At 52.2% G+C, this 16,008-nt stretch overlaps 1 protein-coding gene across 1 annotated transcript; it reads left to right on the top strand.

Annotated features, from left to right (window-relative positions):
- The first annotated feature begins 769 nt into the window (after window positions 1-769).
- ZNF324B (zinc finger protein 324B) lies at window positions 770-7,223 on the top strand. Its single transcript, XM_073015779.1, has 4 exons — window positions 770-854; window positions 2,809-2,935; window positions 3,338-3,454; window positions 4,614-7,223. The coding sequence occupies exons 2-4, from the start codon at window positions 2,815-2,817 to the stop codon at window positions 6,008-6,010; spliced, it is 1,635 nt and encodes a 544-aa protein (XP_072871880.1). The 5' UTR covers window positions 770-854; window positions 2,809-2,814; the 3' UTR covers window positions 6,011-7,223.
- The last annotated feature ends 8,785 nt before the right edge of the window (window positions 7,224-16,008 follow it).

The raw sequence follows: 16,008 nt of genomic DNA, 5'->3' as shown, positions 1-16,008 counted from the left end.
TCGTTGTTTTGTGTCAAAGACACTTAGATTGGTCCAGAGAAAAAAGGAACAAAGCATCAGTGTTGTGATGTGTGGGGCAAAGCAAGAACTAGATGGTCTAAGGACAGGCAGGGCTGGGGAATTACCTTCTGCTCATCCAAGTTATAAGCAAAACAGAGGTTTTGGGCGAGCATCCAAGGACAATCACAGACTCAAGACAAATGACAAGCGGACAGCATCATTACGGGCTGAGAATTCTTGGTGTAGAAGTTGAAAAACGGATCTTAAACCTTTACGGGACACTGACACACAGAGAGGTCAAACCCGCGCCCAGGATGCACATCAGTGAGAGGCTGAGCTGGGAAGGTAACCCGGAGCTCCAAGCATCGGCTCCTCCACCTCCACCTGCACTACCCGGTGCGTTTTCTCCTTCGTGCTCCCTGCTGGTGTTGCCTTCTGGAACCTCGGCAGTTTCTGCTTTCACGCCTGCAGGGTTTAGTCTCCGGGGCTGCTTAGGTGGGCACCAGGAACCGGGAATCCCTAACGCTGGACAACCCGCTAGGCGACTCCACCAGTGCTACGGAGCCCTTGGAAACCCGCAGCAGCTGGGCTACTCCACTTCCAGGCGCCCCGGGCGGCGGCGCTTGGCCGTTGCCATGGAGACTGATAATGGCCCCGCCTCCACGCCGAAAAACAGGCAGGAACCACATAACCCAGAAGGCTGTGCGCAAGCGTCCGCGCGCGTATTGGGCCAATGTAAACTGTGGGGGCTGGACTTCCGGCGCTGAGACTGTCACTTGGCTGCTCGCGTCAGGCCACACCGGTGGTCTGGGCTGTGGCGCGCGGGTCGGGGCCCGAGACTGGCAGCGAGGAAGGTACTGACCGCGAACAGCTGGCCGCGCCCCCAAGTCTCGGTATCTTCGAGTATGACGTGGGCGGCCTGGGGGCTGTCGGGCCCCGGCGGGAACCACGCATTCTCCCGCCTTGCGGAAGCCCGGGAGGCAGCGCGCTGGGCATTCTGCGCCCATGACTGCGGGGGAGGCTGAGGCGCGGGGCAGCCGCGGGACGCTGCGGGCGGGGATGGCGGTGCCGGGTGGTCCACGCCTCTCTCCCCGCCCAGCTGCGGGATTCGGTGGCCGCGCTGACAGACCCGCGCCGGGGAGGCAGGGGAGCCCTTGCTCCCACAGACCGCGCCCCCACGGAGGGAGGCCGCTTCCTAGACCTCGCCTCGTCGTCTTTCCTCTCCCCGCCCTGGGGGGTTGCGGGGGTCAGTGCAAACCCCCGTGTCCAGGGCACCGGTGGGCTCCCGACTTCCAGCAGTCAGGGGGCTGAGGTCCTGAAGGAAGCTCCGAGGGGAGAGTCCTGCGTGTGCAAAACCTGGGAGGGGAGCCGGAGTCCAGGAGCTTCTGGCACTGAGCGCCCTTGTTGTGGAGCTGGGGGAGAGGGGACGTGTGTGGCTGCAGTAGCAGGCGAGGAGGTGGGTTTTTTCTCGAGGGCGTCGGGTTTTGAACAGAATCAGGACATCCTCTGAGTTGGGATTTTAAACGGTTCCACCGTTTGTTGCGTGGAGAACAGACATGCAGGGGTGTCGGCATGAAGGGAAGACCCGACTGCCACAGTCTGGGCAGCAGTGGAGGTGAGCGGCCAGGTGAATTCTGGTGCATCTGCGGATGCATCAGGTGTGGGCTGTTTGAAGAACGAACTGCTCCATGTTGTTCAGCCTGAGCGCCTGGAAGAAGGGAGCTGCCGTAGACAGAAAGGAGAATTGAAGGGAAAGCAGGTTTCCTTCAGGGGAAAGCTCAGGAGTCTGGGATGTTCCAGGTTGGTCATGTCACTGGACCTGACGTTGTTGGTGTCCTGGGCTGAGGACAGGGCCTATGAACTGGACTGAGGAAGGTGATGAACCGATGAGCAGTCAGGCCTGGGCAGTTACAGCTTGAGGGTAAGACAAACTGGCTGGGGTGCCTGAGGCTATCAGGGGAGGAGTTCGGCAGGTGACTGAGTAGGAGAGGGTGGCGGCAATGTGGGAAAGAAATTGAGGGGGCGCCGAGATCGAGACCATCGTGGTGGCTCACACGGTGAAACCCTGTCTCTATTAAAAATACAAAAAAATTAGCCAGGTGTGGTGGCAAGCACCTGTGGTCCCAGCTACTCGGGAGGCTGAGGCAGGAGAATGGAGTGAACCCAGGAGGCGGAGCTTGCAGTGAGCCAAGATGGCACCACTGCACTCCAGCCTGGGTGACAGAGTAAGACTCCGTCTCAAAAAAAATAAGAAGAAATTGAGGGGGCGCCATGTGGAGGGAGGAAGGGATTGAGTTCCTCTGTGTTCAGGGGTTCTTGGGGCTGCTCCCCTATGACGACTGGTGGGGATCATCCAGTCCCTCAGTCTGGATGAGCAGCCTGGAAATGTCAGGCAAGCACAGCAGGGGAAGGTCTCAGTCATAGGCATGCCTAGGGTGTCCACAGCTGGGACTTACACCGTTACTTATTACAAAAGCAAGAACGGCCATGGGGAGGGTCATGAATGGTCATGCTGAGTCATGAGTGGATACTTGCCGCTGCCCTTGGTGTGGCAGCTAAGGGCCCAGCCAGGGCTTGCTGTAGCCCGCTTGTGTAGTGGGGAAGTCAAGAAGCCATCTGGGGCCTGGACCAGGAGGGCAGAGGGGAAGGGTCCCAGACAGGTGAGGGAAGTGCCACCTGAATATAACCCTGGGGTGGAACCCAGGGAAGGTGAGACACCAGGGGAGGTAACTGTTGGGATGGGGAGCTTGGTCCTGGCTCACAGCCATACCTTAAACCATGCCTACCTCCACCTCTCTGCTATTTTAGGATCTGATGGCCTTCGAGGATGTGGCTGTGTACTTCTCCCAGGAGGAGTGGGGGCTCCTGGACACAGCGCAAAGGGCCCTGTACCGCCACGTGATGCTGGAAAACTTCACACTTGTGACCTCACTTGGTAAGACCCTGGGTGCTCCATGAAAAGTATACTTGGTGACCATCTGACCTGCCAGGACTGCCTCTTCACTTCCCTCCTGATTGATGAGCAGGATCAAATCTTCTGGCCGGGGCCATGTGGAGCAGGGGTCTGGTCCTGTAGACATGCAGTTTGGTTGGGTCAACCACTCCCTGCGACCCTGTCCAGCTGTGGCCTCTCCCATGCCTGAGCTCAGTCCCCTTCCTTTGGTGCTCTGGGCACAGTTGCTGCTCTGAGGACGCATGAGCTACTCCTATGAGCCCCTTGCCCTGTGCCATCTTTAGATTCTCCCAGTTGCACAGATAACTGTCTATTTCCATGAAGCCCTGACTCCTGCTCTCTGTTGAGAGGTGGGCTGTCTTCACCTGGGGCTCCTCTTCACAGGACTCTCCACCTCCCGACCTCATGTGGTCATCCAGCTTGAGCGTGGCGAGGAGCCCTGGGTTCCCAGTGGAAAGGACATGACCCTGGCCAGGAACACCTACAGGAGGCTCAATGCTGGTGAGCAGGAGCTCAGGGTGGGGTGAACTCGGGACCAACCTGTGGCCAAGCCCGTGTCCCTGCATTTCTAACTCTGGAAACATATCCTCCTCTCCTGCCTCCCACCTGACTCCCTTCTCTTCCATCATCCGCCTCTCCTGGAGGCTGCTGCCTTAGTAGGTGCCCTTGAAGGGAGAGCTCCAAGGGCACAGGGGCTGGGTTCACACAGAAGGGCCTACCCTCAGCTGGGCTGTGTGGCCTTGAACCCTCCACAACTAGTAGCCATTATTGATAGGTCATTTATTTATCCCATCATTCATCTTTGTATTCATCAAATATTTCTTGAGGGCTTGCAGGCAGTGTAGACACAGCCTTGACCAGGACACTCATGGTCCTGCCTTCGTGGGGCTGATGGTGCCAGGGGAGAGGCAGTGAGTAAGTAGGGTTCCGGAGTACAGTCTAGAGCACTGGATGGAGGTCATTGCAAGAGCAGGTTTGGGAGTGGGTGCCTGAGACAGGGCACCAAGGGAGAAGGCAGTGAGCTATGGAAAGGGATGGGGTGGAACAGCCAGTGTGGAGACCTGGGTGGCATTCAGCAGCTGCTCAGGTTTTCTCAGCTTCACATCCTGGGTGTCTCGGGGCTGCCACCTTGATCATGGGAGTCCCCACTGCAGTCAGTGCCATACGTGTCAGGGCAGATACTTCCTCAAAACCCCAGCCCCTCCTGCAGGGCCGGCCTCACTTCTACTTTTCTTTTCTTGTTTTTTTTTTTTTTTTTTTGAGGCGGAGTTTCACTCTTGTTGCCCAGGCTGGAGTGCAATGGCACGATCTCGGCTCACCACAACCTCCGCCTTCCAGGCTCAAGCAATTCTCCTGCCTCAGCCTCCCTATAGCTGGAATTATAGGCATGCGCCACCACGCCCAGCTAATTTTGTATTTTTAGTAGAGACGAGGTTTCTCCATGTTGGTCAGGCTGGTCTCGAACTCCTGACCTCAGGTGATCCACCCGCCTCGGCCTCCCAAAGTGCTGGGATTACAGGCGTGAGCCACTGCGCCCGGCCTTACTTTTCCCCTAAGCTTTTGTGTCAGCCCCCGGGTTCCTTCTTGCCTTTCCTCTCAGCCTGCCCTGGTCCTCTCCTAACCGGGATGCCCCCAGCAACCACCGTTGCTCTGCCTTTAGGTTCCTGGAGTTTGGCAGAGGATGGAGATGTTTCTAGAGAATGTCCACCAGCTTTCCCAGATACCCCACCTGGGATGACTACTAGCGTCTTCCCAGTTGCCGGTGCCTGCCACAGTGTAAAAAGCCTGCAGCGACAACGGGGTGCCTCCCCATCTCGGGAGAGAAAACCCACAGGGGTGTCAGTGATCTACTGGGAGAGACTCCTGCTCGGCTCGGGCAGTGACCAGGCCAGCATCAGCCTGCAACTGACCTCACCACTCAGGGCCCCCAAGAGCAGCCGGCCCAGGGAAAAGACCCTCACAGAGCACCCGGTGCCTGGGAGGCGGCCCAGGACCCCTGAGCGGCAGAAGCCATGTGCACAGGAGGTCCCTGGGAGAGCCTTCGGGAATGCCCCGGATCTGCAGGCCGCCAGCGGTCGGGGGCATCATGGAATGGGTCCGACTTGGCAGGAGCCTCAGAGACTCCTCGGTGGCCAGGAGCCCTCGACCTGGGATGAGCTGGGCGAGGCTCTCCCCGCTGGGGAGAAGTCCTTCGAATGCAGAGCGTGCAGCAAAGTGTTCGTGAAGAGCTCCGACCTCCTCAAGCACCTACGCACCCACACCGGGGAGCGGCCCTACGAGTGCGCCCAGTGCGGCAAGGCCTTCAGCCAGACGTCGCACCTGACGCAGCACCAGCGCATCCACAGCGGCGAGACGCCCTACGCCTGCCCCGTGTGCGGCAAGGCCTTCCGGCACAGCTCCTCACTGGTGCGGCACCAGCGCATCCACACGGCCGAGAAGTCCTTCAGCTGCTCCGAGTGCGGCAAGGCCTTCAGCCACGGCTCCAACCTCAGCCAGCACCGCAAGATCCACGCGGGCGGGCGTCCCTATGCCTGCGCACAGTGTGGCCGCCGCTTCTGCCGCAACTCGCACCTGATCCAGCACGAGCGTACGCACACGGGCGAGAAACCCTTCGTGTGCGCGCTCTGTGGTGCTGCCTTCAGCCAGGGCTCCTCGCTCTTTTTGCACCAGCGCGTGCACACAGGTGAGAAGCCCTTCGCCTGCGCCCAGTGCGGCCGCTCCTTTAGCCGCAGCTCCAACCTCACCCAGCACCAGCTCCTGCACACGGGCGAGCGGCCCTTCCGCTGTGGGGACTGTGGCAAGGGTTTCGCCAAGGGCGCTGTGCTGCTGAGCCACCGGCGCATTCACACGGGCGAGAAGCCCTTCGTGTGCACACAGTGTGGCCGCGCCTTCCGCGAGCGCCCGGCCCTCCTGCACCACCAGAGGATCCACACCACAGAGAAGACCCATGCGGCAGCACCAGACTGCACCCCCGGGCCAGGTTTCCTTCAGGGGCGTCATCGGAAGGTGCGCCGCGGAGGGATGCCAAGCCCAGTCCTGAAGCCAGCGAAGGTCTGAGGTCCTAGCTCGCAGCCCCACCCTTTCCTGGCCTTCTGTGAATCCCTTCCACAGCTAAAGGGTCCGTGTGCTCTTCAGATCCACGATGGGAAAAAACCCTGTGCCTGAGAGGGACGAGGGAGACCCTTTGGCTGTGGTTCCATTTGCAGGTGGGGACAGGATTTGCCAGTTTAGCCATAGCTCACACCTCCATCCCCAAAGAGGTAACACTGCAGAAACATCAGAGGGAGGACATGTCAGCTGGAACTCTGGTGGGGCCGAGGCTGCAGTTGGGGCCATAGGGGGCCGACAAAGGCAGCACTGCATGGTGGTGCTACTTCGTGTGTTATGAGAGTGGATGCTGAGGTGAGGGGGATGTGGACATGGGGTAGAGGTGGCCCAGAGAAACTTACCACATCTGCATACAAACTGGCCGCGGGACGGACTCTGAGGACATTTTCCCCCTGAGGCCTCTGTTCAAGGCTTCCTGGGGGCCATCTCAGCAGATGGGAGACTACTGGGGACTGGGGATCAGGGTGTGGCCTGTGAGTGTCAACCTCCTCCTCTGGGAAACAGAAACGCTTTGGGTCAACAGCCTCATGTTTGCAGATGCTGGGTGAGATCCTAATGAGAGTCAGTGTGTGCTCAGCTCCTGGGCTGTGCTCTGGTCAGCCAGGTGTGAGGGCCTGGCCTGCGGTCACACACACAGCCGACTCAGGAGAGGGATGCCCGTGGTTCTCAGCACTGGAAGGACAAATCTAGGATGCTGGCTTTCCAGTGGCACTCGTTCAGGTTTTCGTCCAAGTCTCAGCTTGGCCAATGCCTGTCACTGACTCGTTTACCAAAGTCGATGTGAGGAGCAGACTTTACACCTGTGGGGACAGTGATAGCTTCAGAGCAGATAAGGTGGAGCTGCTCATTTCTGCTGGGTTTGGTGGCCATTCCCCACCCCCACCCCCTCTATCTCACCTTTCCCTTGTTATGCCTCCTCAATTAGAGGCTGGACAGAGAGCCGAATAGGAAGGACTTGCCATTACCTAAGGCAATGTGTAACTGCCCCACCCCAGTGTGATGGGCCTGTATGGCAGAGACAAAAGGGTAGACTGGGGGTCATTTACTTCCTGTGGCCTTAAGCCTACTAGGCCCCATCCCTACCTGGGACCTCACCTCCGAGGAAATTAATGGTCTTTTCAATGGGGGAGAATAAAAAAAACAACTAGCATTTGCAATTTAAAATAGATGTAGTTTCCTTTACAGCCTCCTGTCTGTATTCCAGGGCATGGTTCAGTTGTTTGTTTTTGAGACAGAGTCTCAAGGCAACTCTTGTTGCCCAGGGTGGAGTGCAATGGCGCAATTTCGGCTCACCACAACCTCCATCTCCCAGGTTCAAGCGATTCTCCTGCCTCAGCCTCCTGAGTAGTTGGGATTACAGGCACCCGCCACCATGCCCAGCTAATTTTATATTTTTAGTAGAGACAGGGTTTCACCATGTTGGGCCAGGCTGGTCTCAAACTCCTGACCTCAAGTGATCAGCCCACCTTGGCCTCCCAAAGTGCTGGGATTAGGGGCATGAACCACTGTGTTTGTTTTTTGATACAGCATTTCAGTCTGTCGCCCAGGCTGGAGTGCAGTGGAGCGACTCCCCTTTGCCTCCTGGGTTCAAGCCATTCTCCTGCCTCAGCCCCTCCACTAAGCTGGGATTACAGGTTTGTGCCACGACACCTGGCTAATTTTTATATTTTTAGTAGAGACGGGGTTTCACCATGTTGGCCAGGCTGGTCTCAAACTCCTGACCTCAAGTGATCGGCCCACCTCGGCCTCCCAAAGTGCTGGGATTACAGGCATGACCCACCACACCTGCCTACATACCATGATTTTAAAGTTGCAGCTGTTTCCTACTGCTTGTAACTCAGTCTTGTTTTTTCAATGGTAACCAATTTCTGTTTCAAACTGAAAGGTGCATGAGGGTGAGTTCTTGTATTAGTCTGTTTTGTGTCACTATAAAGGAACACCTAAGGCTGGGTAATTTATAAAGAAAAGAGGATTAATTGGCTCATGGTTCTGCAGGATGTACAGCCACAGCACCAGCGTCTGCATGGCTTTTGGTGGGACCTCAGGAAGCTTGCAATCATGATGGAACATGAAGGAAGAGCTGGCATATCCCATGGCAAGACAGGAAGCAAGAGAGAGAAGGGGGAAGTGTCACACACACCTTTTTTTTTTTTTTTTTTTTTTTTTTGAGAAGGAGTCTCGCTCTGTTGCCCAGAGTGGAGTGCAGTGGCACGATCTCGGCTCATTGCAACCTCCGCCTCCCGGGTTCATGCCACTCTCCTGCCTCAGTCTGCCGAGTAGCTGGGACTACAGGTGCCCACCACCACACCTGGCTAATTTTTTGTATTTTTAATAGAGACGGGTGTTAGCCAGGATGGTCTCGATCTCCTGACTTCATGATCCACCTGCCTCGGCCTCCCAAACTGCTGGGATTACAGGTATGATCGGTAATCGCACCCACCAATTGTAAGCTTCTAGAGAACCTCGCAAGAAGCAGATTCGGAAGCCATGCTCATACAGCCCTCAGAACAGTGATCCAATTAAAGCTCTTTTCTTTAGAAATTACACAGCCTCAGGTATTTCTTTATAGTAATGCAGGAATGGCCTAATATACCTCATGATCCAACACCTCCCACTAGGCCCCACGTCCAACATTGGAGATCACATTTCAACATGAGATTTGGAGGAGGCACACATCCAAACCATATCAGTTCTCTTGTCCCTAAGTGAAGAGGCATTTGCTCCCTCTAAACCCAATTCTAGGTGACTAGAGATTTACGAAGGTGTCGGGATATTTGTTCATGATGTGTAGTGGCCTCATAGGGTCTCCCTACTTCTTCCTCAAGAACACCTTCAGGGACTTTCAGCTCAGCCAGAAGGTTCACATAAAGGTTGGTCATCTGGCACCTTGAGCACTCTGCCAACACAGGTGACCATAGACTCCAAGACACATCAAAGAGTGAATCACAACTCACTGGCGACTCCTTGAAGAGTGATGTTCACAAACCGACGCACGTCGTCTGAATACACTGTACTAACCTTGGTCACTTTTGAAAAGGTATTTCTACAATTATGGGAAACTGCTCATCAAAACTGAGCTTTCCCTTGAGGAGCAAACCACCCACCCTTCGAAACATCACCTGGATTTATGTATAATACCTGTGGAGCTCCAATGTGCAAATACTTAGGTAAATGGACCCAGGTCACTCGAGATGACCCTAAAACGCAGTGGCCAAAATGGAGATCTTTTGAAATTCCTAAATTAATATATTTGTGTGCAAAATAGGCAACTAATATGTTTGTTCTAAAATCAGACAAATTGGATGGGAGCCCTACTTTCTGTTTGTGCAGGCTATACTCTGATAATAAGATATTTAAAGGTTTTTTAAAAAGAGCTCTATAGGCCAGGCACAGTGGCTCATGCCTGTAATCCCAGCACTTTGGGAGGCCAAGGTGAGCGGATCACCTGAGGTCGGGAGTTTGAGACCAGCTGATCAACATGGCAAAACCCCATCTCTACTAAAAATACAAAAATTAGCCAGTCATGGTGGCGTGCACCTGTAGTTCCAGCTACTTGGGAGGCTGAGGCAGGAGAAGCACTTGAACCTGGGAAGCAGAGGTTGCAGTGAAATATCAAACTACAGCAAACTCCAGCCTGGGTGACAGAGTAAGAGTCCGTCACAAAAGTAAGTAAATAAAATGAACTCTTTGGTCAGATGTCAGCTTAATTAAAAGCCAATATTCAGGCTTTTTTTTTTTTTTTCTTTTAAAGAAAAAAATCCCTTTCTGCTTTTTCTCATTTGGATCCTGTTTCTGGGAATTTTTTTTTTTTTTTTCAGTTGACTGAAACTCCTCTTTAAAAATGTCTGATCCTTTTGTTTGCTTCTTTTCTTGTTAGTATGATGAAAAATTTTATTGATCTTCTGAAAAACTTAAAATCTCTCCAAATTGGCTTAGAGTTGTTCTCCCATTTTCTTCTACTCTTTCTTCCTTTAGCTATCTTTGGTACCACATAAAGAAATCTAGAAGAGTCTTCTGATGTCTCTGAGACCCTTTGAGGAACACAGAAAAAAGTGTCACATATACTTTTTATGGAGTTCTGTCTTCCTCATGGAGTCCTAAGAATATCAGGCAGTTTATCTTAGGTCTAAAGCTCTGATCTCTTTTACACTGAGTTCTCTGACCTTTTGGCTTGGGGGGTGCCAGGGGTTACTTTGTTCTATGAAAGAACATGATCTTTGGGTGTGCAGTGGCTGGCAAGTTCCTGGCAAGGGCTGAGTTTTGGTGGTGGCTGGTGGATGTCAAGGGATAAGAATCCTGTGGGAGATGGGCTGATCACAGAGTGGGCTAATGGGTATTGGGTCTCCCACCAGCCTCAGGGAACGTCCATGCAGTGAGGTACGCTGTGGAAACACAGCCCTGTCCTGTGGTATTTCCATCTTGTGGGAGCCTCAGTATTCCATTTAAAAGAGGAATCCGGCCGGCACAGTAGCTCAAGCCTGTAATCCCAGCACTTTGGGAGGCCAAGACTGGCAGATCACGAGGTCAGGAGATCGAGACCATCCTGGCTAACATGGTGAAACCCCGCCTCTACTAAAAAATACAAAAAAAAACTAGCCGGGTGTGGTGGCGGGCGCCTGTAGTCCCAGCTACTGGGGAGGCTGAGGCGGGAGAATGGTGTAAACCCAGGAGGCAGAGCTTGCAGTGAGCTGAGATCCGGCCACTGCACTCCAGCCTGGACGACAGAGCAAGACTCTATCTCAAAAAAAAGGTGGAATCCTTGACTTTTTTTTTTGATACGGAGTCTTGCTCTGTCGCCCAGGCTGGAGTGCAGTGGCACGATCTCGGCTCCGCGCCTCCGGTTCACGCCATTCTCCTGCCTCAGCCTCCCGAGTAGCTGGGACGACAGGCGCCCGCCACCATGCCCGGCTAATTTGTGTGTGTGTATGTGTGTGTGTGTTTAGTAGAGACGGGGTTTCACTGTGTTAGCCAGGATGGTCTCAATCTCCTGACCTCGAGACCCGCCCGCCTCGGCCTCCCAAAGTGCTGGGATTACAGGAGTGAGCCACCGCGCATAGCCTGGAATTCTTAATTTTTTTTTTTTTTTTTTTTGAGACGGAGTCTCGCTCTGTTGCCCAGACTGGAGTGCAGTGGCCGAATCTCAGCTCACTGCAAGCTCCGCCTGGGTTCACGCCATTCTCCTGCCTCAGCCTCCCGCGTAGCTGGGACGACAGGCACCCGCCACCTCGCCCAGCTAGTTTTTTGTATTTTTTTTGGTAGAGACGGGGTTTCACCGTGTTCGCCAGGATGGTCTCGATCTCCTGACCTCGTGATCCGCCCGTCTCGGCCTCCCAAAGTGCTGGGATTACAGGCTTGAGCCACCGCGCCCGGCCGGAATTCTTAATTTTTTAAAGCTCTAGATGCTCTGCCTTTCAACTGTGCCAGTTTTTTACATAGATGGGGTTTCTCTATGTTGGTCAGGCTGGTCTCAAACTCCTGACCTCGTGATCTGCCTACCTCAGCCTTCCAAAGTGCTGGGATTACAGGCGTGATCCACCGTACCTGGCCTATGTTGACTTTTAGGCCACAAAAAATTGACCAAAATTTTTTTGACAATTGCATCTTTAACCATGGCCATTTTAAGTTTTGTCCTCAGCCGGGCACAGTGGCTCATGCCTGTAATCCCAGCACTTTGAGAGGCCGGGGCAGGCAGATCATTTGAGGTCAGGAGTTTGAGACCAGCCTGACCAACATGGAGAAACCCTATCTCTACTAAAAATACAAAATTAGCCAGGCGTGGTGGCCCATGCCTGTAATCTCAGCTACTCAGGAGGCTGAAGCAGAAGACTCACTTGAACCCAGGAGGTGGAGGTTGCAGTGAGCCGAGATCCAGCCATTGCACTCCAGCCTGGGCAATAAGAGGAAAACTCCATCTCAAAAAAAAAAAAAAGTTGGCTGGGCGCGGTGGCTCACGCCTGTAATCCCAGCACTTTGGGAGGCCGAGATGGGTAGATTACAAGGTCAGGAGATCAAGACCATCCTGGCTAACATGGTGAAACCCCATCTTTACTAAAAATACAAAAAAATTAGCCGGGCAGGGTGGCAGGCACCTGTAGTCCCAGCTACTTGGGAAGCTGAGGCAGGAGAATGGCATGAACCCTGGAGGTGGAGCTTGCAGTGAGCCGAGATCACGTCACTGCACTCCAGCCTGGATGACAGAGCAAGACTCTGTCTCAAAAAAAGAAATTAAATTTTAAAAAAGTTTTGTCCTCTTCCTTCTTGGGGAGTTCCTTTGAAGCTTCACAGCAACCAAGGAATCTATTTCACTGATGAAACAATTCAGTCTACTTTAACATATGACTGGTTATTTAGAATTCCCATTTTGCATACTACTCTCAGTCTTCCAGATTGCTGGAATGTACAAATAAGGTAATTAAAAAATCAATTTACAAAGCTTACAGAAACTTTTAACCTTCTGTGGCCTAAGGCTTTTCCAATGGTCCTGAATGAAGGAGCCTACAAACCAACTCTTCTTAATGTGAGCTCCGGGGAGACAAAATATCAAAGATCGAGGGCTCCAACCTGGAGATTCTGTTTATGAGAAATGCCATCTAATAAAGGACTCCCTACAACCATGTTGAAGAGAACTCCAGCCTGGGCAACATGATGAAACCCCATCTCAACAATAACAACAAAAAAAGCAAAAATTAGCTGGCATGCACCTGTAGTCCCAGCTACTTGGGAGGCTGAGGTGGGAGGATGACTTGAGCCCAGGAGGCAGAGGTTGCAATGAGGTGGATTGTGCCACTGTACTCCAGTCTGGGCAAAAGAGCCAGACCCTGTCTCAAAATAAAAAAAGAAGTTGGTGGAGGCACATCAGGTATTCTTTGTTTTTTTGTTTTGTTTTGTTTTTTTGTTTTTGAGGCAGAGTCTCGCTCTGTCCCCCAGGCTGGAGTGCAGTGGCACGATCTCGGCTCACTGCAAGCTCCGCCTCCTGGGTTCACGCCATTCTCCTGCCTCAGCCTCCCAAGTAGCTGGGACTACAGGCGCCGCCACCACGCCCGGCTAATTTTTTTGTATTTTTAGTAGAGACGGGGTTTCACCATGTTAGCCAGGATGGTCTCGATCTCCTGACCTCGTGATCCACCCGTCTCGGCCTCCCAAAGTGCTGGGATTACAGGCTTGAGCCACCGTGCCCGGCCATATCAGGTATTCTTAACCAGTCCTTGTGCAAGCTAAACTCAAAGGCATTGACTCGCAGATTTTTCATTTTTAAAAAATGCAGCCCTGCTTGAGTAGACATCTTCGATCATTCCAAATCTCCAACTGAGGCAGTCCCATTCCCCGAGAAGGAAGAGGACAAAACTTAAAATGGCACTGTTAAAGATGTGATTGTCAAAATGTGATGGCCATTTTATTTTTTGTGGCCAAGAACTCAATAATCATCATTATGACTGATAGCATACCATATACCAGTCATCTTATAGTTCACACCAGCATGAGAAGTAGAAAATGTGTTAGAAAATATCATTCAGGCGGTCGGACATGATGGCTCATGCCTGTAATCCCATCAGTTTGGGAGGCCAAGGCGGGTGGATCACCTGAGGTCAGGAATTCAACACCAGCTTGGTCAACATGGTGAAACCCTGTCTCTAGTAAAAATACAAAAATTAGTCTGGCATGGTTGCAGGCACCTGTAATCCCTGCTACCTGGGAGGCTGAGGCAGGAGAATCACTTGAACCTGGGAGGCAAAGGTTGCAGTGAGCAGAGATCACACCATTGCACTCCATTCTGGGCCACAGAGCAAGACTCCATCTAAAAAAATAAATAAATAAAAAACTAAAAAAGAAAATATCAAAATAACACTCAGGCCAGGTGCAGTGGCTCACACTTATAATCCCAGCACTTTGGGAGGTCAAGGCAGGTGGATCACTTGAGGTCAGGAGTTCGAGACCAGCCTGACCAACATGGTGAAACCTTGTCTCTACTAAAAATACAAACATTAGATGTAATTCCAACTATTCGGAATCCCCAGCCTTGCTTGTCCTTAGACCATCTAGTTCTTGTCTTGACCTACACATCACAATATTGATTCTTTTTTCCTTTTTCCTTGGGACCCATTTAAGTATCTTTTTTTTTTTTTTTTTTTTTTTTTTTTTGACAGGTTCTTATTCTCTTGCCCATGCTGGAGTGCAGTGGCACGATCTCGGCTCACTGCAACCTCTGCCTCCAGGTTCAAGTGATCCTCCCGCCTCAGCCTCCCTAGTAGTTCCAACTGTAATTCCAACTATTCGGGAGGCTGAGGCACGAAAATCTCTTGAGCCCAGCAGGCAGAGATCGCAGTGAGCCAAGATTGCGCCACTCTGCTCCAGCCTGGGTGACAGAGCAAGATGCTGTCTCAAATAAATAATTAAATAAAAAATTAAAAAATGAAACGTTTAAAGAGTTAAAATGCCTCCAAACATGCATATACTGCTTGAAATGGTAATAATGCCTCTTTAAGCATTTGATTAAATCACAACTTTAATACTTCTGTTGGGTTTTTTTTTTCTTCAGGGTTTTTGTTTGTTTGTTTTTTCCTGACACGGTCTCTCTCTTACCCAGGCTGGAGTGCAGTGGCTCCATCATCGCTCACTGAACACTCTAACTCCTGAGCTCAAGCAATCCTCCCACCTCAGTCTCCCATGTAGCTGGTATTACAGGCTTGCAAGACCATGCTCAGCTAATTTTTCTATTTTTTTATACAGATGGGGTCTCATTTTGTTGCTCAGGCTGGTCTCAAACTCCTAGGCTCAAGTGATTGCTCACCTTGGCCATCCAAAGTGCTCAGATTCCAGGTGTGAGCCACTGCACCCAGTCCTGAAATGTTCTTAAATTCTTTCAAAGTAGCAAAATTTATATTAAAACATTCCAAACCTGATGAGCTCCCTTGCTCTACAAGGATTTACAAGTAGAATCAATTAGGTGGACAGTTATAGCTGACATTTGACAGAGAGATAGTTATAGATGGAGGTAGGTATAGAGGGAAGGAGGCAAAAAGAGTTAAGGAACTGGACACCTGAGAACTGTCTACAGGTTCCAAAAACAAGACAAAGAGAGAACCTTTTATTCTCTGCCAAGAGGGACAGTCTCTATTGAGACTGCTCTGCCTTTCGTTTTTATGTGTCAAAGACATTTAAATTGGCCTGTAATCCCAGCACTTTGGGAGACCGAGGCGGGCGGATCACCTGAGGTCAGGAGTTCAAGACCAGCCTGGCCAACATGGTGAAATTCCGTCTCTACTAAAAATAAAAAAATTAGCCAGGCATGGTGGCGCGCACCTGTAGTCCCAGCTACTAGGGAGGCTGAGGCTGGAGGATCACTTGAACCTGGAGGCAGAGGTTGCAGTGAGCCGAGATCGTGCCACTGCACTCCAGCATGGGCAACAGAATAAGACCCTGTCAAAAAAAAAAAAAAAAAAGACACTTAAATGGATCCCAAGAAAAAAGGAAAAGAGAATCAATATTGTGATGTGTGGGGCAAGACAAGAACTAGATGGTCTAAGGACAAGCAAGGCTGGGGAAGTACCTTCTGCCCATCCAAATTACAAAGAAAACAGATGCTTTGGGCAAGAGTCCAAGAACAATCACAGACTTGAGACAAATGTAGGGTTACGGGCTGAGAATTATTGGTGTAAAGGTTGAAAAACTGACCTTAAACCTTTACAGGACACTGACACAGAGAGGTCTAACCCGCGCCCAGGACGCATAGTCAGTGAGAGGCGGAGCTGGGAAGGGAACCCTGAGCTCCAGGCTTGGCCGCCTCCACCTCCACCTGCCCTACCCGGTGCGTTTTCTCCCCCGTGCTGCCTGCTGGTGTTGCCTTCTGGAACCTCGGCAGTTTCTGCTTTTGCACCTGCAGGGTTTAGTCTCCGGGCTGCTTGGGAGGGCACCGGGAATGCCGAAGGCAGGACTACACACCGGGCGAG

This window comes from Chlorocebus sabaeus, chromosome 6 (genome assembly GCF_047675955.1).
Source record: "Chlorocebus sabaeus isolate Y175 chromosome 6, mChlSab1.0.hap1, whole genome shotgun sequence".
NCBI lineage: Eukaryota > Metazoa > Chordata > Mammalia > Primates > Cercopithecidae > Chlorocebus > Chlorocebus sabaeus.
The sequence above is the reverse complement of the archived record's forward strand: the minus strand, read 5'-3'. Positions and strand labels throughout refer to the sequence as shown.